Source organism: Salmo salar, chromosome 01, assembly GCF_965601325.2.
Source record: "Salmo salar chromosome 01, fSalSal1, whole genome shotgun sequence".
In the NCBI taxonomy this organism is placed as follows: Eukaryota; Metazoa; Chordata; class Actinopteri; order Salmoniformes; family Salmonidae; genus Salmo; species Salmo salar.
In genome coordinates, this window is record NC_138291.1 from 141,476,855 (window position 1) to 141,500,319 (window position 23,465).

Below are 23,465 nucleotides of genomic sequence, written 5' to 3' on the forward strand. Positions count from 1 at the left end.
TTAGACTGTTACTAGTTAGAGTTATGTGTTTATATTTTAACTAGCAGCTCTTTTGTCCCAGACTCCATTGTCTGTGGGTGTGTTAAAGCAGACACAGCCTTTCTACAATACAACTTGGGCTGACTGACTGCGTTTTCTTTGTGCTGGGCAGAGGCTGCAAAATGTGAACAGCCCAGATAAGTGGCGACAGTAGAGAGAGCAGCCCCCCCCTCCCGCGCTACTTGTCTGTTTGGTGTTATAGTAATCCTCTCCTACCCCTTCCTAGTGACATGGTCAGTGTTACTGCTAACATGGCTAGCCAGAGAGAGCCCAATGGAAGTGGGGTGGAGGCAGGGGAGTTCTAGAATAATTCGTATGATGAGGGCTCTGGAATGTATTTCAGGTTGTGTATGTGTGAGATGGACCGTATGAGTCTGACCTGTCAGATTAAAAAACAATAAAGACCAGCAGATGATACATACCCCTCACTCTAATCCCCCCCTTCCCTCCCGCTACTTAGGCAAATCACCCTAAGCTCTGCTTAATTTAACACTACCACACACACACTACCTCACATTTTAATTTGACATTTTAAACATTTAGCGACTTAGTTAGAGATTTCATCTTAAGACAGCTAGGTTGGACAACCACATACAGTGCATTTGGAAAGTATTCAGACCCCCTTCCCCCTTTCCACATTTTGTTACGTTACAGCCTTATTCTAAAATCGATTAAATAAAAACATTTCCTCAATCTACACACACTACCCCATAATGACAAAACAGAAATACCTTATTTACATAAGTCTTAAAAACTTTTGCTATGAGACTGGAAATTGATCTCAGGTGCATGCTGTTCCCATTCATAATTCTTGAGATGTTGCTACAACTTGATTGGAGTCCACCTGTGGCAAATGATTGGACATGATTTGGAAAGGCACACCTGTCTATATAAGGTGCCACAGTTGACAGTGCAACTGTCAGAGCAAAAACCAAGCCATGAGGTCAAATGAATAGTCCATAGAGCTCCGAGACAGGATTGTGTCAAGGCACAGATGTGGGGAATGGTACCAAAAAATGTCTGCAGCATTGAAGTTCCTCAAGAACACTCTGGCCTCCAACTTCCATCATAAATGGAAGAAGTTTGGAACCACCTCTTCCTAAAGCTAGCCGCCCGGCCAAACTGAGCAATCGGGGGAGAAGGGCCCTGGTCAGGGAGGTGACAAAGAACCCGTTGGTCACTCTGACAGAGCTTCAGAGTTCCTCTGTGGAGCTGGGAGAACCTTCTAGAAGGACAGCCATCTCTGCAGCACACCACCAATCAGGCCTTTATGGTGGAGTGGTCAGACGGAAGCCACTCCTCAGTAAAAGGCACATGACAGCCCACTTGGCGTTTTCCGAAAGGCATCTAAAGAACTCTGACCATGAGAAACAAGATTCTCTGGTCTGATGAAACCTAGATTGAACTCTTTGGCCTGAATGCCAAGCGTCACATCTGGAGGAAACCTGGCACCATCCCTACGGTGAAACATGGTGGTGGCAGCATTATGCTGCGGGGATGTTTTTCAGCAACAGAGACTGGGAGACTAGTCAGGATCAAGGGAAAGATGACCGGAGCAAAGTACAGAGACATCCTTGATGAAAACCTGCTTCCGGACAGGTCTCTGAATCTCGAGTGGCCCAGCCAGAGCCCAGACTTGAACCTGATCGAACATCTCTGGAGAGACCTGATAATGGCTGTGCAGCAACCCTCCCCATCCAACTTGACAGCACTTACGAGGATCTTCAGAGAAGAATGGGAGAAACTCCCCAAATACAGGTGTGCCGAGCTTGTAGCATCAGGTAGCCTAGTGGCTAGAGCATCGGGCCAGTAACCGAAAGGTTGCAAGATTGAATCCCTGAGCTGACAAGGTAAAAATCTGTCGTTCTGCCCCTGAACAAGGCCGTCATTGAAAATAAGAATTTTTTTCTTAACTGACTTGCCTAGTTAAATAAAGGTAAAATAAATGTAAAAAACAACCAAGAAGACTTGAGGCTGTAATTGCTGCCGAAGGTGCTTCAACAAAGTACTAAGTAAAGGGTCTGAATACTTATGAAAATGTAATATTATTTTGATATACATTAGCAAAAATGTCAACCTGTTTTTTGCTTTGTCATTATGGGGTATTGTGTATAGATTGAGGGGGGGGAAAAACGAATCTATTTTAGAAAAAGGCTGTAATGTAACAAAATGTGGAAAAGGGGAAGGGGTCTGAATACTTTCCGTATGCACGTTCTCATTAATAGTACAATTTTCCTAAATACAGTAGTTTACTATCAGCAAAATCAGAGCTAGTAAGGGGGGGAAGGTATGTTCGTTCACAAAAGGCATTTTGCTCACACACATTAATATACCTCAGAGCTGTGGTGGAATGTACGGCCATGCGGGGGAGATGCGAGCAGAGTTGATGTGTTTTGTCGTCAACCCTGTTTTGTTGTCAATCCTGATTTATATCCTAGTTCTCTCCTACTTTAGCTGTGTAGCTGCTCTCTCTCTCTTTGGGGGTGTTCCAATGGTTAATAACGTGTGTCTGTGTGTGTCCCAGCTGTACCGGCGGCTGTCAGAGGTTCTGGGGCTAAATGATGAGACCATGGTACTCAGCGTCTTCATCGGAAAAATGTGAGTTTACTGTGGCATTGGTACTAGTACTGGTACTATGAAGTAACGATTGATTGATTGATTACCATTTGTGATTGCAGCATCACCAATCTGAAGTACTGGGGCCAGTGTGAACCGATCACCTCAAAGACACTTCAGTTACTCAACGACCTTTCCATAGGATATCCTTTACCGTGTGTGAGAGAGAGGGGGGGGGGGGGATTTCGTTTTGATTAATTTCCAGCTCCTGTGTTGTCTCCTTGACGGTGTGTGTGTGTACATACAGCAGTGTGAGGAAGTTGGTGAAACTCAGCGCTGTTCAGTTCATGCTGAACAACCACACAGTAAGAACCCTTACCCTCACCCCTAACCTCCTGAAACTCAATTTATGCTTTTTGATCCAGTTATTTTTCCGTAATGCCCTTGGCTTTTCTCCTATGTCAGAGCGAGCACTTCTCCTTCCTGGGCGTGAACAACCAATCAAACCTCAGCGACATGAGATGCCGCACCACATTCTACACCGCGCTGGGACGTCTGCTGATGGTCGACCTAGGTAGACACACACACACACACACACACACACACACACACACACACACACACACACACACACACATATCTACACAATTATCATTAATATTTCTTATTTGGATAACTTTTCATTCTTTCATCTTTTTGTGTGTGTAGGTGAGGATGAGGACCAGTTTGAACAGTTCATGCTGCCCCTGACGGCAGCGTTTGAAGCGGTTGCTCAGATGTTCAGCACCAACACGTTCAACGAGCAGGAGGCCAAGAGGACGTTGGTGGGGCTGGTCAGAGACCTGAGAGGTATCGCCTTTGCCTTCAACGCCAAGACCAGCTTCATGATGCTCTTCGACTGGATGTATCCTTCACTGACCCCAGACCTCTATACAACCTCAATCCTGTCCTCTAGCCTGACCTGTAACCCCTGACCTTTACTGACCAGGGTTTAGAAGGTTGCAAGGTTACAGAATGTTAGGAATGCATTGTCTAGAAGAAATGACTGTCTGTCACAGAATAGGGAATCACTGTAGCAGCGGAGTTGTGATTGACAAAGTGGTGTCCTTTACTAGAAGCAGGGAGTGTCATTGGTTGACAGTTTTGTCCTTAACCCCTCCCCCAGCTACCCAACCTACATGCCCATTCTGCAGAGAGCAATAGAACTCTGGTACCACGTACCAGCATGCACCACTCCTGTCCTAAAGCTCATGGCTGAGCTCGTCCACAACAGGTACACAAACATGCACACTCCTCTAGCCCTGATTTTCCGACCAAGTGCCTCCCTGATTCCCGAGGGGGAAAGAATTATGGCAACTGGAACAAATATGTACAATTTCGATGTCGCACTAATGCGGAAATACAAAATATGCAATGCTACCAGAACCCTGACACTTCTCCCTCGACCTCTAACCCTGTGTCGGGATTAAAGCTGGAATCCTTAATGGTGAAACTGCCATGTCCATTTGTGATATGACAATGAAGTTTCTGCAGACAACGAACACTGTTTATTCCCCTCTGACATCATTGCATGTGCAATAGAACAGCGGTGTACTGCAATTTCTTTTTTTATCACGATGCGCGACTCTCCCCAACTCTGCTTCGTCAACAAAACAATACTGGCCATAGGGGGGAAGTGGGGCTGTTTTCCCTTCTGCGGATTCCATCATTAACGCCGGTTTCCTTCCCACTTTTATTTTGTAATTTTTTTTTATAGGAACTCTGGAACAATAATATAGATTTTCTAGAGTTAGAAAATGTTGTCACACTAATGCAAAAATACAAAATGTGCAACACTAGAAGCCTACCTTATTTAGGATACTCAATAAAATGTCTACATGGCTTCTATGACATGCACTGCAACACGCAACTTCTCGGCACAGTCACGGTAGGTCATTCACATCCAACATTTCTCCTCTACAGTTTTTTCATTCAAAGAACTCCCAAACTTCAGCTGTGTTCAGACTACAGAGTCTCCAAAATATAAACTGCGGCTGCTAACAAAACGCCTAATACATTGTGTCTGCGAAAGCGCTCAAGGAAGTAGACATTCGCAAAAATATTCATTGTTACATTATCAAAAGTGATAGGTCAGATTCACAGGGAATTGATTGAAAGCTGTCCATAGTGCTGATTTAATGCTATTGGTACTGTTAGGTTCTAAATTAACCTATTAAAACTCACGAGCGATTAGTAAAGCTTAAACCAAGTTTATTCACCCATTGGGTCAATACAGCTGCATAAGACAAAAAAACACATTCACCCAAGCACTCATATGGGGCGGCATGTAGCCTAGTGGTTAGAGCGTTGGACTAGTAACCGAAAGGTTGCAAGATCGAATCCCTGACCGAATCGAATCCAAGACCGAATCCCTGAGTCGGTTAGGACATCTACTTTGTGCATGACACAAGTAATTTTTCCAATTTTTCCAATTTTTCCACATACACTTAGGTTGGAGTCATTAAAACTCGTTTTTCAACCACTCCACAAATTCCTTGTTACAAACTATAGTTTTGGCAAGTCGGTTAGGACATCTACTTTGTGCATGACACAAGTCATTTTTCCAACAATTGTTTACAGACAGATTCTTTTCACTTATAATTCACTATCACAATTCCAGTGGGTCAGACGTTTACATAAACTAAGTTGACTGTGCCTTTAAACAGCTTGGAAAATTCCAGAAAATGTCATGGCTTTAGAAGCTTCTGATAGGCTAATTGACATCATTTGAGTCAATTGGAGGTGTACCTGTGGATGTATTTCAAGGCCTACCTTCAAACTCAGTGCCTCATTGCTTGACGTCATGGAAAAATGAAAAGAAATCAACCAAGACCTCAGAAACAAAATTGTAGACCTCCACAAGGCTGGTTCATCCTTGGGAGCAAACTCCTGAAGGTACCACGTTCATTTGTACAAACAATAGTACGCAAGTATAAACACCATGGGACCACGCAACCGTCATACCGCTCAGGAAGGAGACGCGTTCTGTCTCCTAGAGATGAGCGTAGTTTGGTGCGAGAAGTGCAAATCAATCCCAGAACAACAGCAAAGGACCTTGTGAAGATGCTGGACGAAACGGGCACAGAAGTATCTATATCCACAGTAAAACGAGTCCTATATCGACATAACCTGGAAGGCTGCTCACCAAGGAGGAAGCCACTGCTCCAAAACCGCCATAAAAAAGCCAGACTACGGTTTGCAACTGCACATGGGGACAAAGATCGTACTTTTTGGAGAAATGTCCTCTGGTCTGATGAAACAAAAATAGAACTGTTTGGAAATAATTACCATCGTCATGTTTGGAGGAAAAAGGGGGATGCTTGCAAGCCCAAGAACACCATCCCAACTGTGAAGCACGGGGGTGGCAACATCATGTTGTGGGGGTGCTTTGCAGCAGGAGGGACTGGTGCACTTCACAAAATAGATGGCATGATGTGAAGGAATATTATGTGGATATATTGAAGCAACATCTCAAGACGTCAGTCAGGAAGTTAAAGCTTGGTCGCAAATGGATCTTCCAAATGGACAATGACCCCAAGCATACTTCCAAAGTTGTGGCAAAATGGCCTAAGGACAACAAAGTCAACCTGACTCAGTTACACCAGCTCTGTCAGGATGAATGGGCCAAAATTCACCCAACTTATTGTGTGAAGGTTGTGGAAGGCTACCCAAAACGTTTGACCCAAGTTAAACAATTTAAAGGCAATGCTACCGAATACTAATTGAGTGTATGTAAACTTCTGACCACTGGAATTGTGATACAATTGTTGGAAAAATTGTCATGCACAAAGTAGATGTCCTAACCAACTTGGCAAAACTATAGTTAACAAGGTATTTGTGGAGTGGATGAAAAATTAGTTTTAATTATGTGGACACCTGCTCGTCAAACTTCTCATTCCAATCTCATGGGCATTATTATGGTGTTGGTCCCCCCCATGCTGCTCTGTTAGCCTCCACTCTTCTGGGAAGGCTTTCCACTAGATGTTGAAACATTTGTGCGAGGACTTGCTTCCATTCAGCCACGAGCATTAGTGAGGTGGGGCACTGATGTTGGCCGATTACGCCTGCTCGCAGTCGGTGTTCTAATTCCTCCCAAAGGTGTTCGATGGGGTTGAGGTCAGGGCTCTGTGCAGGCCAGTCGTGTTCTTCCAGAACGATCGTGACAGACCATTTCTGTATGGACGTCGCTTAGTGCACGGAGGCATTGTCATGCTGAAACAGGAAAGGGCCTTCCTCAAACGGTTGCCACAAAGTTGGAAGCACAGAATCGTCTAGAATGTCATTGTATGCTGTAGCGTTGAGATTTCCCATCACTGGAAGTAAGGGCCCTAGCCCGGGCCATGAAACAGCCCCAGACCATTTTTCCTCCACCAAACTTTACAGTTGGTACTATGCATTGAGGCAGGTAGCGTTCTCCTGGCATACGCCAAACCCAGATTTCTTTCAGAATGCCAGATGGTGAAGCGTGACTCATCACTACGGAGAACGTGTTTCCACTGCTCCAATGGCGGCGAGCTTTACACCACACCAACCGACGCTTGGCATTGCACATGGTGATCTTCTCGGCCATGGAAACCCATTTCGTGAACCTCCAGACAGTTCTTGTGCTGACGTTACTTCCTGAGATAGTTTTGAACTCTGACGTGATGGTTGCAACCGAGGGCGGACGATTTTCACGTGCTACTCGCTTCAGTCCTCGCCGGTCCCGTTCTATGAGCTTGTGTGGCCTACCACTTTGCGGCTGAGCTGTTGCTCCTAGACGTTTCCACTTCCCAATAACAGCACTTACAGTTGACCGGGGCAGCTCTGACAGGGCAGAGATTTGATGAACGAACTTGTTGGAAAGTTGGCATCCTATGACGGTGCCATGTTGGAAGTCACTGAGCTCTTCAGTCAGGTCATTCTACTGCCAATGTTTGTCTATGGAGATTGCATGGCTATGTGCTCAATTCTATACACCTGTCAGCAACGGGTGTGGCTGAAATAGCTGAATAGACACATTTTCAAGGGGTGTCCACATACTCTTGTGTGTATATATGGTGTATCTAATGCTGCGCGAAACAAAGTCACTACATAACTCGCTTATCATAGTCTATACAGTCAGAATCTTCCCAATTGCCCTGATAGCCAGGCAGCTGCTCTTAAAGGGGAGAGCATACAAGCTGGGTGACATCTTTCTGTCGGTGGGAAAATTACCGTCATTTTCACTAGCTGTAATAACCTAAAATTATTTGACCATTTGGACAACAGTGCTTCATAGGCCTACATTAAAACTATAAGCTACAGCAACTAAATAGTAGGGTGACTTTGAAAGAACTTTGAGTTGATTCAATTGCAACATACAACAAGAAACTGTTAGATTCCTCTGTGTATTTCTCAATTTACGGTGGTATAATTGTCCCTTTTCCCCCTGCTGGTATTATATGCTTTTAGATACCACTTCTGGTTTGAACTGGAGTCTCAGGATACTGGGAAAGTCTTGCAATTTTCTTGGGATGGAAAATTGTTAGATTTTTCTTGAAAATAAGAATCCCTAACTCGGTGTTTGTTTCCAGGTCACAGAGGTTACAGTTTGACGTGTCGTCGCCCAACGGAATCCTGCTGTTCAGAGAAACCAGCAAGATGATCACCACCTATGGTAAAACATTTTAAGTGTCTTATTGCAACAGTTGCGGTTCACTGGAGCATTGTGATTGGTTGGTCAGCCATGCAATTTTATGTTCATTTCCTTGGTTCTCCCTCTCCACTTCTCCAGGTAATCGTATCCTGACCATCGGGGAGGTGCCTAAGGACCAGGTGTACAGTGTGAAGCTGAAGGGAGTCAGTGTGTGCTTCTCTATGCTGAAGGCTGTGCTTTCTGGGAACTACGTCAATTTCGGGGTGTTCCGTCTCTATGGAGATAACGCACTGGACAACGCACTACAAACCTTCATCAAACTGCTGCTGTCCATACCACACAGCGACTTGCTGGTAGATGCATACATAGACACAGTGATCTATTTCTCTGTATATTTACAATGTTCAATCTGACAATGGCCGTTCCAGCACACTTGCACCAACTCTCCTTCTCTCTCCTGTCTGCATCCCTCCCTCCAGGACTATCCCAAGTTGAGCCAGTCATTCTACAGTCTGTTGGAGGTGTTGACTCAGGATCACATGAACTTCATTGCTTCTCTAGAGCCGCATGTCGTCATGTACATACTGTCATCTATCTCCGAGGGACTCACTGCACTGGGTAATATATATACACACTGAACCACACTGCACTGGGTAATATATACAGTTGAAGTCGGAAGTTTACATACACCTTAGCCAAATACATTTAAATTCAGTTTTTCACAATTCCTGACATTGAATCCTAGTAAAATATCCCTGTTTTAGGTCAGTTAGGATCACCACTTTATTTTAAGAATGTGAAATGTCAGAATAATAGTAGTGATTTATTTCAGCTTTTATTTCTTTCATCACATTCCCAGTGGGTCAGAAGTTTACTCACACTCAATTAGTATTCTGTAGCATTGCCTTTAAATTGTTTAACTTGGGTCAAACGTGTCGGATAGCCTTCCACAAGCTTCCCACAATAAGTTGGGTGAATTTTGGACCATTCCTCCTGACAGAGTTGGTGTAACTGAGTCAGGTTTGTAGGCCTCCTTGCTCCCACAAGCTTTTCAGTTCTGCCCACAAATTTTCTATGGGATTGAGGTCAGGGCTTTGGGATGGCCACTCCAATACCTTGACTTTGTTGTCCTTAGGCCATTTTGCCACAACTTTGGAAGTATGCTTGGGGTCATTGTCCATTTGGAAGTCCCATTTGCGACCAAGCTTTAACTTCCTGACTGATGTCTTGCGATGTTGCTTCAATGTATCCACATAATATTCCTGCCTCATGATACCATCTATTTTGTGAAGTGCACCAGTCCCTCCTGCAGCAAAGCACCCCCACAACATGATGCTGCCACCCCCGTGCTTCACGGTTGGGATGGTGTTCTTCGGCTTGCAAGCATCCCCCTTTTTTCTCCAAACATATCGATGGTCATTATGGCCAAACAGTTCTATTTTTGTTTCATCAGACCAGAGGACATTTCTCCAAAAAGTACGATCTTTGTCCCCATATGCAGTTGCAAACCATAGTCTAGTTTTTTTATGCCGGTTTTGGAGCAGTGGCTTCTTCCTTGCTGAGCAGCCTTTCAGGTTATGTCGATATAGGACTCGTTTTACTGTGGATATAGATACTTCTGTGCCTGTTCCTCCAGCATCTTCAAGGTCCTTTGCTGCTGTTCTGGGATTGATTTGCACTTTTCGCACCAAAGTATGTTCATCTCTAGGAGACAGAACGCGTCTCCTTCCTGAGCGTTATGACTGCTGCGTGGTCCCATGGTGTTTATACTTGCGTACTATTGTTTGTACAGATGAACGTGGTACCTTCAGGCGTTTGGAAATTGCTCCCAAGGATGAACCAGACTTGTGGAGGTCTACAATTTTCTTTCTGAGGTCTTGGCTGATTTCTTTTGATTTTCCCATGATGTCAAGCAAAGAGGCACTGAGTTTGAAGGTAGGCCTTGAAATACATCCACAGGTACACCTCCAATTGACTCAAATGATGTCAATTAGCCTATCAGAAGCTTCTAAAGCCATGGCATAATTTTCTGTGATTTTCCAAGCAGTTTAAAGGCACAGTCAACTTAGTGTATGTAAACTTCTGACCCACTGGAATTGTGATACAGTGAATTATAAGTGAAATAATCTGTCTGTAAACAATTGTTGGAAAAATGTATTCTGTCAAGCAGAAAGTAGATGTCCTAACCGACTTGCCAAAACTATAGTTTAACAATACATTTGTGGAGTGGTTGAAAAACGATGCGTGACTAACGCGTGTGTGTTTTGCTATAGATACCATGGTGTGTACTGGGTGTTGTTCCAGTCTGGACCACATCGTCACCTACCTGTTCAAACAGGTAACAACTGCCTCCATGTAGATCTATAATCTATTCATATGATCTTATACCTGTATGTTCTGTATTGATATGAATGTAAATCAAATGTATTGTTATTTCTATTCAGCTGTCTCGCTCCACTAAGAAACGACCTGCAGCTATGGCAACAGATGACCGCTTCCTACTCATCATGCAGCAACACCCAGAGATGATCCAACAGGTGCAAACACACATGATATTAGTTTTTTTTATTTTGAATACATTTACAAAAATGTAAAAAAAACGGTTTTTGCCTTGTCATTATGAGGTATTGTGTGTAGATCAAAATAGATTCCATATTAGAATAACAATATTTGGGAAAAGTCAAGGGGTCTGAATACTTTCCGAATGCACTGTAAGTAGGCCAGTTGTAAAATAAATATCATTAGCCTATTGCTGTCATTTTGTTGGGTAGCCTATAGTACAGGCACTCAACTTTTGTGAGGTTTAATTTCTTACATCTAGGGGTTCCGCTAGCAGAACGCCTCGCCAATATCCAATGGAAGAGCGTGGCGCGAAATACAAAAACCTCAAAAATGCAATAATTTCAATTTTTCAAACATACGACTCTTTTACATCATTTTAAAGACAAGACTCTCGTTAATCTAACCACATTCTCCGATTTCAAAAAGGCTTTACAGCGAAAGCAAAACATTAGATTATGTTAGGAGAGTACATAGCCAAAAATAATCACACAGCCATTTTCCAAGCAAGCATATGTCACAAAAACCCAAAACACAGCTAAATGAAGAACTAACCTTTGATCTTCATCAGATGACACTCCTAGGACATTATGTTATACAATACATGCATGTTGTGTTCAATCAAGTTCATATTTATATCCAAAAACAGCTTTTTACATAGGCGTGTGATGTTCAGAAAATGTATTCCCACCTGAAAACTTCCGGTGAATTTACTAAATTACTCATCATAAACGTTGACAAAATACATAATTATTTTAAGAATTATAGATACAGAACTCCTTTATGCAATCGCTATGTCAGATTTTAAAATAGCTTTTCGGCGAAATCACATTTTGCAATGTTTTGAGTACATAGCTCAGCCATCACGGCTAGCTATTTTGACACCCGCCAAGTTCGGGGCTCACTAAACTCAGAATTAGTATTAGAAAAATGGTATTACCTTTGCTGATCTTCGTCAGAATGCACTCCCAGGACTGCTACTTCCACAAGAAATGTTGTTTTTGTTCCAAATAATCCATAGTTATGTCCAAATACCTCCGTTTTGTTCGTGAGTTCAGGTCACTATCCAAAGGGTAACGCGAGCGCATTTCGAGACAAAAAAATTCAAAATGTTCCATTACCGTACTTAGAAGCATGTCAAACGCTGTTAAATACCATAAAAATTGATTTTATTCTTGTAAAATAGCGATACTATTCCAACCGGACAATAGTGTATTCATTCAAAGAGGAAAAGAAAAAACAGCGTCATCGCGTGAACGCCCATATCCAATCTCTTTGTCACCAGGCAGACCACTGAGAAACTGAGCTACTATACTCTGCCCAGAGACAGGAGACGCCTCAATCCGCTTTCTGAAGGCTTTAGAGAGCCATTGGAAGCCTTAGAAAGTGCTACGTAACTACAGTATCTGTGGGGTTTCGATAGAGAATCAATAGAACTACAAATTCTCAGACGGGCCACTTCCTGCTTGGAATTTTCTCAGGTTTTTGCCTGCCGTATGAGTTATGTTATACTCAGACACCATTCAAACAGTTTTAGAAACTTCAGAGTATTTTCTATCCAAATCTAATAATAATATGCAAATATTTGACTCTGGGCCCGAGAAGTAGGCCGTTTAATTTGGATACGTTTTTCATCCGGCCGTGAAAATACTGCCCCCTATAGCGAAGAGGTTAGACATATCTTTAAATATGCAACAAGTATTTTTTTTTTCATTCTGAGGAGCCATTTTCTTTGGCTAAATGAAGATCTAACTTTAATGTTGTGTTTGCCGCAGTATAATGGAATTACGATGTTAGTCGCACGCAAACCATGAAAAGGATAAACCAAGTAGACAGATGAAAAAATTAACAATGTAATGCTACAATTTAATAACCTGTTCATATTTTCCTTATAAACAATGGCATTACTTACTTTTGTTATTACCCTAATAAAGTTGAGAACCTTTTGTGAACATTTGGTGTGTTGTGGCTATGATGGGCTTTAGCTACAGCAGGCCTGCGTAAACCGGTGCTCCAACTACCTCGACAGTTGAACTTGATGTGAGGAAGAATGTTTTAGGCCTACCAGAGTAACTCCTTTAATGTAACAATATATAATGCTCATCTTTATCAAAAATATTCTTATCGAAATTAACGATTTAGCCTCCTGTACGCCTATATCTTTATAGCAGTAGTAGACTATCTGGGTCAGTTTGGGTCTGTTTTTCCACAGTCCTTTTTCCGAACTGGTCTGACTGTCCTTGAGTCCATTCGGAACAGGCCCCAGTTTTATTTATTTATATTTATGCATATTGGGCTGGGAGGGAAAGCCACGGGTCCAACATTTTGGACCTGTGAAGACCTCTAATGGGTGCTATTCTGTTTCTCAACTGTGCTGCAAAAGAAAGGAAGACAAAGTAGGCAAATCGCCTCATTGTACAGTGCATTTTCACAAAGGCATGCACATGGTGTCAGTTTAGGCCAGGGATGGGCAACTTTGGGGGTGGGGGCCACAGAGTTAATTTCGTGCAATTCTACACATTTTGCCTTGGGGCATAGAGAAAAAGTTGTTTCTTTTTGAAGCATGTTTGCTGAAATTCTACATTGTTCCATAGGGTGGAGAGAGATGTTTGCAGGTTAATATGATACACTATATATACAAAAGTATGTGGACACCCTTTCAAATGAGTGGATTCTGCTATTTCAGCCACACCCTTTGCTGACAGGTGTATAATGCAATCTTCATAGACAAACATTGGCAGTAGAATGGCCTTACTGAAGAGCACAGTGACCTTCAACGTTGCACCGTCATAGAATACCACTTTTCCAACAAGTTTCTGCACTGCAAGTGCTTCCATGTTCAACTGTAAATGCTGTTTATTATGAAGTGGAAACATCTAGGAACAACAACGGATGAGCTGCGAAGTGGTAGGCCACACAAGCTCACAGAACAGGACCGTCGAGTGCTGAAGACGATTCTGTGGGGAAGGCCGTTTAGTGTTTCAGCATGAGAATGCCCCAGTGCACAAAGGGAGGACCATACAGAAATGGTTTGTCGATCGGTGTGGAGCAACTTGACTGGCCTGCACAGAGCCCTGACCTCAACCCCATCGTACGCCTTTTGGGATGAATTAGAACACCGACTGCGAGCCAGGCCTAAATGCCCAACATCAGTGCCCGACCTCACTAATGCTCTTGTGACTGAATGGAAACAAGTCCCGGCAGTAATGTTCCAACATCTAGTGGAAAGCCTTCCCAGAACAGTGGAGGCTGTTATAGCAGGAAAGGTGGGACCAACTTAATATTAATGCCAATGATTTTGGAATGGGATGTTTGACGAGCATACTTTTCATCATGTAGTGTATCTGAGTGAGACTAACAAAATCAATGATCTGATCGGGCTGCCAGTTTCCCATCCCTGGTTTAGGCTATTGTTTACCATTTTTTTTGTTTCAGCAAACATTAGGCTACTGTTCAATACAAAAATGTTGAGTAAAAACATCATTGTTGAAGAGACAAAAAGGGAACTTGACTGTACAGTGCAATTTCTATATTTGCGGGTTAGGGTCATGTGCGTGCCTCAGAATTTCACTATCACATAGTTGGGCGGTTGAGGATGGGTTATTAGTAATTACGGGTGGGTGCTGGTGAACAAACAGCTGACCCGCGCATCACTAACGCAAACGCATACTAATCAATCTGTGTGTTTGTCCTACAGATGCTGTCCACAGTGTTGAACATCATCATCTTTGAGGACTGCAGGAACCAGTGGTCCATGTCCAGACCTCTACTGGGTCTCATCCTGCTCAACGAGAAGGTACAGGTACACAACCACACACCCACTATCCCACCACTCCCTGGAAGACATGTGCGGGGGTTAAAGGGTTTTCGTCGTATGGATTCTGGAGAGGCCATTTTTGAGATCTGCATGAAAAATCTCTGTGGGGCTTGTTTGAAGATTACATGGCCTAAATCAGAAGCATGTCTGTTCTACGAATTACACTACACTACCGTTCAAAAGTTTGGGGTCACTTAGAAATGTCCTTGTTTTCCATGAAAACATGCATGAAATGAGTTGCAAAATTAATAGGAAATATAGTCAAGACATTGACAAGGTTATAAATAATTATTTTTAATTGAAATAATAATTGTGTCCTTCAAACTTTGCTTTTGTCAAAGAATCCTCCATTTTCAGCAATTACAGCCTTGCAGACCTTTGGCATTCTAGTTTGTTGAGGTAATCTGAAGAGATTACACCCCATGCTTCCTGAAGCACCTCCCACAAGTTGGATTGGCTTGATGGGCACTTCTTACGTACCATACGGTCAAGATGCTCCAACAACAGCTCAATAGGGTTGAGATCCGGTGACTGTGCTGGCCACTCCATTATAGACAGAATACCAGCTGACTGCTTCTTCCCTAAATAGTTCTTGCATAGTTTGGAGCTGTGCTTTGGGTCATTGTTCTGTTGTAGGAGGAAATTGGCTCCAATTAAGTGCCGTCCACAGGGTATGGCATGGCGTTGCAAAATGGAGTGATGCCCTTAAATTTCCCACTTTACCACCACCAAAGCACCCCAGACCATCACATTGCCTCCACCATGCTTGACAGATGGCGTCAAGCACTCCTCCAGCATTTTTTTCTGCGTCTCGCGAATGTTCTTCTTTTGTCATCCGAACACCTCAAACTTAGATTCGTCTGTCCATAACACTTTTTTCCAATCTTCGTCTAGCCAGTGTCTGTGTTCTTCAGCCCATCTTAATATTTTTATTTTCAGTCTGAGATATGGCTTTTTCTTTGTAACTCTGCCTAGAAGGCCAGCATCCCGGAGTCGCCTCTTCACTGTTGACGTTGAGACTGGTGTTTTGCGGGTACTATTTAATGAAGCTGCCAGTTGAAGGCTTGAGGTGTCTCTTTCTCTAACTAGACACTATAATGTACTTGTCCTCTTGCTCAGTTGTGCACCGGGGCCTCCCACTCCTCTTTCTATTCTGGTTAGAGTCAGTTTGCTCTGTTCTGTGAAGGGAGTAGTACACAGCATTGTACGAGATCTTCAGTTTCTTGGCAATTTCTCGCATGGAATAGAACCCACAAATGCTGATGCTACAGATGCTCAACTAGTATAAAGAAGGCCATTGCTTCTTTAATCGGCACAAGTTTTCAGCTGTGTTAACATAACTGCAAAAGGGTTTTCTAATGATCAATTAGCCTTTTTAAAATTATAAACTTGGATTAGCCAACACAACGTGCCATTGGAACACAGGCCCATTATCAGCAACCATCACTCCTATGTAGATGTTCCATAAAAAATCGGCCGTTTCCAGCTACAATAGTCATTTACAACATTAACAATGTCTACACTGTATTTCTGATCAATTTGATGTTATTTTAACGGACAAAAAATTTGCTTTTTTTTTCAGAAACAAGGACATTTTCTTAGTGACCACAAACTTTTGAACGATAGTGTATATTTTCTCTGTTGTGTGCACTGAACTGACATTCACTGTGTACAAAACATTAGTCTCATTCCATGAGACTGACCAGGTGAAAGCAATGATCCCAGTGTAGATGAAGGGGAGGACACGGGGTTAAAGGATTATTGCCCTTTTGTTTAAAAATAAAACCGTTGATCCCAGTTTTCCATTGCTACCACCGTACCACGTTTAATTCTCTTCTACTCCTTCAATTGCGCGCGTGACATTTTACAAATGCAGTTACAACCGGAGTTTCAAGCGCAGCTGCGCAACAGAGCTCTTAAAGGGGCAACGGTGTCTTAAGTGCAATCACATACTTTGTAATAGAAACCCCCCCCCCCCCCCCCCCCAAAAAAAAAAATATATATTTTTGGGGAGTGAATAATAATAATTAGGAGGTTGTGTCCAGTGGGGTAAATGCAGAAGAACAAACCCCATGATTCAGCCTATGTACATTTGTTGTCATTATGCTACATTAGTTGGGCTACAGGTGATCATGCTTATTGCTTATAACACCTTTGATAATATAGACCATGCGTAGGCTATGTATGGTTCAATATGTTAAAATGGTCACCAATATGTTATTGGGCTCATTTCTGGAGGTGGAAATTATATTTTAAATGGTGTCATTATTTTTAATTCATTTTGGAGTAGATTGTCTTTTTAGCTTCTGTCCTACATAAAAATGATCCTGGGGAAGACCCCAGACCCCCTAAGCAAGTTAAATACATGTTCAAAATGAATCCCTTTCCCTAAAAGCATGATGCTAATTACTTTCTTACATGAAAGGGGAGGTGAACTTGGCCCCAGACAATCAATCTGAGATCGACTTAAGTTTCAGTCATGGGATTTTTTTGTTTGTTGCTTTAATCCCTCCATGTGGTAATTGTTACTGTGTGGACGATCCTGGTTAAAAAATGAAAAAATCCTGACACAGCCTCTACCTGTGTGTGTATATATACCTCCATTCCTGCAGTATTTGGCCGATCAGAGAAGCTGAATTTTTGTCTGGGGTTGTAGTATTTTGCAGACTTGAGAAACAGTATTGTGAACAGCCAGCCTCCAGAGAAGCAGCAGGCCATGCATCTCTGTTTTGAAAACCTGATGGAGGGGATAGAACGCAACCTGCTAACCAAGAACCGAGACAGGTACACACAATCCCAGCGACCCTCTCTCCACACGTGTTATGTGTGCACAGTAACTGTTAACTCTCTGTATTAATGTGTGCAGGTTCACCCAGAATCTGTCGGTGTTCCGGAGGGAGGTGAACGACAGCATGAAGAACTCTTCTTACGGAGTCAACAGCAATGACATGATGAGCTGACCTTCCACGCACTCCTGCTCCACACAGAGCAGCTTCTCCCCCCCCCAACTCAACCCCTCCTCTCACCCTTCCTCTCCTCCCCCTTTTGGTTCCCCCCTCCTTTTTATAGAAGCCTATAAATATACAGATCTATTTTAAAGCCAGTTTGTAGAGGTCACCGCAGGTCGCTCTGCTGCTCGCTGGGAGGAGAGGGGGAGAAGGAGGATGGACGGAGGATACCTCTACACATTCTGGCGGGAGAGGAGGAGTGGGGGGATGAAAGAGGAGAGCGGGTGAAAAGGGGGAAGCTGGTAAATGTAGTTCTCTGCTTCTGCCTGCCTTGTATAGAAACACAACAAAACAAGTGTACATTTTTTTTCATAACATTTTGAACAATGTTTATATTGATTGAATTTAAAACAAAATGAGAAACGTGTGATTGAACTTTTTACAGTGTAGTGAGTCAGTGCACCTGTTTGTCTGTGGGGAGCAAACTTTCTACAGGGGATGAGAGCACTAGAGCTGCAAAGGGGCAGAGAAAGAGTGGCTGTGTTGTACATTTCCTCTGGCCCTCTAGTTGGAGCGCTGTAAATACCCACCCCCCCTTACTCCCTAGACACTAACCCTAGCACCGAGACACTTTGCCTAGAAAATTATTACTTGTTCCATTAGGATTTGGGTGTGGGGCAGGTTTAAATGGGTTAAGGTTATGCTCCACTTTACCCTCTGGTAGGCTGGTTGGAGCTGACACTAACCTTAAGGGAGTCAGTTGGGTTAGGGGAGGGGTGAAGTGTCTGAGCAGGCTAGTGTGTAGGGGTCACAGATCTGATAACTCAACGGATAGGAGCGTCACTGCAGTCTCTGGTGTGTTAGTGTGAGGTGTGTGTGTGTGTGTGTGTGTGTGGCCTCCCGGGGTGCTGTGAAGGAGTGGTGAGCTCCAGCCAGAACCTACCAGGAAATTCTAGAACTTTCAGCACTCGTCTCCAAGCTCCCTGAAGGATTGTTTATTTCTAAATGATTAAATGAAGAATAATGCAACCTTTAGTAGAACAGAGGTGTGTATTACAGGGATATGGATGATAGGAATAAGAATACAGAACTGTGTATTAGAGGAGATGGGGGTTCAGAGTTCATTAGCAACTTGTGCTACTCTACAGATGTTGCTGCTAACTGTTTGTGACGACTAGCTCATCTCTAACCATGTTGATTTGACTTCCTGGTTTCTATTGTTTTGGTTCCCTGAAGTGTGTGTGTGTGTGTTGGATCAGTAGCTTGGTTCTCTGATGTGAGTGTGTGTTGGATCGGTAGCTTGGTTGAGTTGTGTGGATGTCGGCTACATATTATAGTGTCATCATTGACTGCAAATAAACGTCATTTGGTTTGTATACCGCGCTGTCAGTTCTTCAACTGCACAACATGGGTAATGTCTTTAGTGTGTGGTGCAGACTAGCATCGTCATGAGGATTAAACAAACACAGGCTACATGCTGATTCCAGACTTCAATTTATTCAGATTTATGTATTTTTACCATTCACGAGACCAGTCAGTGAAGGCGGTTGGATACACACACATCGGGCAAATCAAAAAGGACACTTTTAGCCAGCACACTGGTCAAAAGTGGTTCACTATAAAGAATATTGTCATTTGAAACAAACTGTACAAGAACATACCCAGAAATTATTGCCACAAATTAGCGAACCTAATTACATATACAATACCTTAAAGTATTCACACCTTGACCTTTTCCACATTGTTAGTGGGATAAAAAAAATTGTCCTTTTGCGAACAATCTACACAATACTCATGTCAAAGTGGAGAAAATTATATTTTTAGACAAGTATTCAACACCCTGAGTCAATCCATGTTAGAATCATCCTGGCACACCTGGATTGTATAATATATGCACATTCTCTTCAAAATTCTTCAACCTCTGTCAAGTTGGTCATTGTTAGACAGCCATTTAAGTCAACTATAACTAAGCCACTCGGGAACGTTCAATGTCGTCTTGGTAAGCAACAATATTTAGCCTTGTGTTATTGTCCTGCTGAAAGGTGAATGCCTCCCAGTGTCTGTTGACAACCAGGTTTTCCCCTGTGCTTAGCTCTATTCTGTTTATTTGTATCCCAAAAAACTCCCTAGTCATGAAAATATTAAGTGGTACTCAGTGATGTTGGATTTGCCTCAAACAATGCTTTGTATTCAGGACAAAGTTAATTTCTTAGCCAATTGTTTGCAGTTTTACTTTGGTGCCTAATTGCAAACATGATGCATTTTGGGGGAAATGTATATTCTGTACAGGCTTCGTTCTTTTCACTCTGTCATTTCAGTTATTGTGGAGTAACTACAATGTTGATCCATCCTTAGAAAACTATCACAGCCATTAAACTGTTTTAAATTCACTATTGGCCTCGTGGTGAAATCCCTGAGCGGTTTCCTTCCTCTCCGGCAACTGAGTTAGGAAGGATGCATTTATCCTTGTGACTGGGTGTATTGATTAACCAGCCAAAGTGTAATAACTTAACCATGTTCAAATGTTTTTTTTTTTACCCATCTACCAATAGGTGCCCTTTGAGACATTGGAAAACCTCCCTGGTCTGGATGAATCTGTTTGAAATTCACTGCTCGACAATTATCTGTATGTGTGGGTTACAGAGATGCGGTAGTCGTTAAATCATGTTAAACACATTTTTACTCCTGAACTTATTTAGGCTGGCCATATAAGGTGTTGAATACTTGACTCAAGGCTTTAGATTTTCTGAAAACATAATTCCACTTTGACATTATGGGGTATTGTGTAGGCCAGGGACACAATCACAACTTCATCCACAGGCTGTAACAAAATGTGGAAAATCAAGGGGTGTGAATACTTTCTGAAGGCTCTGTAGCTACCATGGTCAGTTTGGACATCAGTACACGCACTCATGCACACAGTGGGATGCAGGCTGGTGTGTGGGCCTCTGGGCCACGCTCAGTAAGCAAACGTTGCAGATGTCATTGTTCTATATATGAACGTTCCACAACGTGGTACCCTGCTGAACGTGCCACTGGTCTAGTATCCAGTCGACCTGATATGTCAAGGTGGACGATCACAGGAAAAGTGTAAGGAGATGGATGTCAAGCAATGGGGATGTTAAGCCTGGTAACCAGGGCTGGTAAAATGTTATCTGTTCCTGGGTTAGAGGTTGTAGGTGATGTGGGGTTCAGAGTATCCCATACCTAGGTCAAAAGGTAGGGTGTTTAACCAGGGCTGTTGAAACTCTTCCTTGGTTAGGGTGTTGGAGACTAGGCTAAAAAGGTTTTAGGGTATGGGTTAAGAAGGCTGTTTTTTGGCCTGGAATACAGGGGTGTTGAATCCTTCTCTGTTCCTAGCGATCTCGATGGCAAAGAACTGGATCCTGGTGGCTGCAGGAACGACATGATCGCAGTTAACACTGGTGTAGTCACTGGGCTACACAGGGCCCTTATGCTCCTAATGCCACTTAAGTGACAACGTTTTGTGTGTAATAGTGACTCGCTGAACATACCAAATATGGTGTTTTCCTCTGTGTAGTCCTTCTCACAATCAAGTCGTAGCAAAGTCCCGTAGTTAAAGTCCTCCACCACCCCGTCGAACTGGTTACAGAACGGACGCCACTTCTAGACACCAACACAGAGACTAGGTTAGTTTCTCACTCTTCCTCCATCCCTTTTTGTATTTCTGACACCTATAACACACCCAGTCCCCTACCTCTTTGGCATCGGCGGTTTTGAGCATGTCTGGGTCCAGGTTCTTGATGTTGAGGTCTGAGAAGGATTCTCTGAAGGACGTATAGATCCGGTCATCCACCTTGGTCAGCTTCAGATTACTAGGGTCTACCGACGAGATAAGCTACACACACACACACACAATTAGCTGGAGGGAAGGACTAGATCAGTGCAATGTGGCTGCTAGTATTGGTATTATGCTCCACCTACCCACATTAAAAAAACATACTATATAGTATTATAGTGCGTTTACTACAGTATTTATACTAAAGTAATTAATGTAGTGTTTTTGTGGACTGTTGTATACTGTAGTACAGCTATTCTCAACGGGTGGGTTTGGGTCCAGGGAGGTTTTGAATATATACATAGTTTATATTTAAATGAAAAATATAATCCAATATGAACTTAAAATGACAAACCTGGTAGAAAATATGAACTATCATTGTTTCAATATAGAGCAATTAGCAGCACTATTTTGGTTGATTTTTGTGGTCTCAAGCCAGTGAGTTTAACATTCTTGAAGAATGTATTTATTGAAAATGAGAGGTGAGAATGTTGTTCCCTTGTCCTAATTGCTACATTTACTATCAATATAGCATTAAATATAGTTTTCAGATTGTATTTTGGCGAATATTGGGTCACGACTGAGCCAACCTGGTTGAATTTGGGTCCTGAGGCAAAACCTGTAGATCCACTGCTGTAGTATTTACTGTAGTGTTCTCTATAAGCTGTATGGCACACTATGGTCTATACTTAGCATGTAGGTTTCTCACTTATGGGTGACACAAATTGGGATATTGGGGGAGGGAAATGGGCAGGGTATATGCAAATTAAATACTGTAGTATTTACTATAGTTAAGTGTAGTGTTTTTGCACACAACTGTAGTATTTACTAGTTTTTTTGTGGATAATACTGTACTATTCTATAGTAAACTGTATTTTTTCATGTGGGTAGTTTACCTGATGCAGGTGCTTGTGAGAAAGAGATACTCACATTAAAGTAGATCTCTGCATGATTGTAAGCCTTCATCGCCCACATCACCTCCAGTTGAGGCTGAGACACACACACAGGTTAGTTGCAATGTTGGGAAAGAGTTCTCTAGGTAAGAATGACATTTTACTGTTTTACACCTGTTGTATCCTGTGCACGTGGCGAATAAACTTTGAAACTAACACACTAGAAAACTATTGTGTTGTGAGTTTGTGTCAGAGAGGAAACCTAAACAGTCCAGGTGTGTGTTACTCACATCGTTCCCATAAGCCTCAGCTGGTAGAGACAGAGCCTGGGCGGCTGCTGTAGCTCCCTCCACGCCCTGAATAACATAACCATTACAAAATAAAAGTATTACAATTGATATCACACCCTAAATAACGACAAAATATCATTAGCATTAGTAAATCAATATTGCTGCAGTGTAATGGTAAGCACATGTTTAACTCAACGTTGTACTCGTTTAGCCATCGGCATTTTAAACAGCAGGCCGGCATCAGTCCAAATAAAACATGCATCATATACTTTAACACTTCACTTACATATGCAGCTACAATATACCCGTATATTACATGTACATTAAGTTAAAATACTGTTATTTAATCTTGTGGATTCTCACCAGAGAAGCAATTCCATTTCCCGACGCCATAGCTGTAAACTTTGACCCGATGACGTCACGTCGTTCTAGCGCAAGCTGTCTACGCCTCTGCAACGCAATGCTGCAAGGCAGATGCAGCATTTCATTGGAAATGAATGTAATTCTGGTGAACCAAAATGCAATAACGCTCCGAACACACCGACAGTGAATTGCGCTAAATAGTACACGGCATCATCAACATTCACCTTCTGCTACTCTTTCTGTCAAGCCGTCTACGCACACAGTTTGGCATACGTTCGATAAATCCAATGTATGCACCACAAACGAACGCACTGCAACTGCAATGCAATGCTGCAAAGCAAATGCAGCGGTTCATTGGAAATTAATGTAATTCTGGTGTATCAAAATGCAATAAGGCTTTGAACACACCGATAGTGTTATTGCGCAAAATAGTATGCAGCATTATCAACATTCACCTTATGCTACCATTTCTGTCAAGCCGTTTACACATACAGTTTGATACATAGGTTCGATAAATCCAACATATGCACCACACCTAACGAACT

The 23,465-nt window shown here is 42.6% G+C and overlaps 2 protein-coding genes across 5 annotated transcripts in view; one reads left to right on the forward strand and one right to left on the reverse strand.

Annotated features, from left to right (window-relative positions):
• The window catches only part of LOC106563280 (exportin-7), a 31,854-nt gene extending 12,903 nt beyond the window's left edge, over positions 1 to 18,951 (forward strand). For 2 of the 4 annotated variants that reach the window (XM_082978846.1, XM_082978847.1), the window contains exons 16-29: positions 2,564 to 2,637; positions 2,718 to 2,798; positions 2,897 to 2,960; positions 3,061 to 3,169; positions 3,304 to 3,499; positions 3,761 to 3,868; positions 8,190 to 8,272; positions 8,390 to 8,604; positions 8,731 to 8,869; positions 10,525 to 10,589; positions 10,696 to 10,788; positions 14,508 to 14,612; positions 17,284 to 17,411; positions 17,494 to 18,951. In XM_082978846.1, the coding sequence (XP_082834972.1) occupies positions 2,564 to 2,637; positions 2,718 to 2,798; positions 2,897 to 2,960; positions 3,061 to 3,169; positions 3,304 to 3,499; positions 3,761 to 3,868; positions 8,190 to 8,272; positions 8,390 to 8,604; positions 8,731 to 8,869; positions 10,525 to 10,589; positions 10,696 to 10,788; positions 14,508 to 14,612; positions 17,284 to 17,411; positions 17,494 to 17,587 (1,554 nt within the window). In that variant the 3' untranslated portion in view covers positions 17,588 to 18,951. The remainder of the gene's footprint in view (positions 1 to 2,563; positions 2,638 to 2,717; positions 2,799 to 2,896; positions 2,961 to 3,060; positions 3,170 to 3,303; positions 3,500 to 3,760; positions 3,869 to 8,189; positions 8,273 to 8,389; positions 8,605 to 8,730; positions 8,870 to 10,524; positions 10,590 to 10,695; positions 10,789 to 14,507; positions 14,613 to 17,283; positions 17,412 to 17,493) is intronic. The other 2 variants (XM_082978848.1, XM_082978849.1) reach the window with 1 other exon arrangement.
• Positions 18,952 to 19,053: 102 nt separating this feature from the next.
• On the reverse strand, positions 19,054 to 23,056 carry LOC106563398 (protein PBDC1). The gene is made up of 6 exons (XM_014128919.3): positions 22,921 to 23,056; positions 22,558 to 22,623; positions 22,305 to 22,364; positions 21,294 to 21,434; positions 21,091 to 21,202; positions 19,054 to 20,968 (listed from the first exon to the last, which is right to left on the reverse strand). Exons 1-6 carry the CDS (start codon positions 23,038 to 23,040, stop codon positions 20,877 to 20,879), a joined length of 591 nt encoding a protein of 196 aa, XP_013984394.1. The 5' UTR covers positions 23,041 to 23,056; the 3' UTR covers positions 19,054 to 20,876.
• Between the last annotated feature and the right edge of the window lie 409 nt (positions 23,057 to 23,465).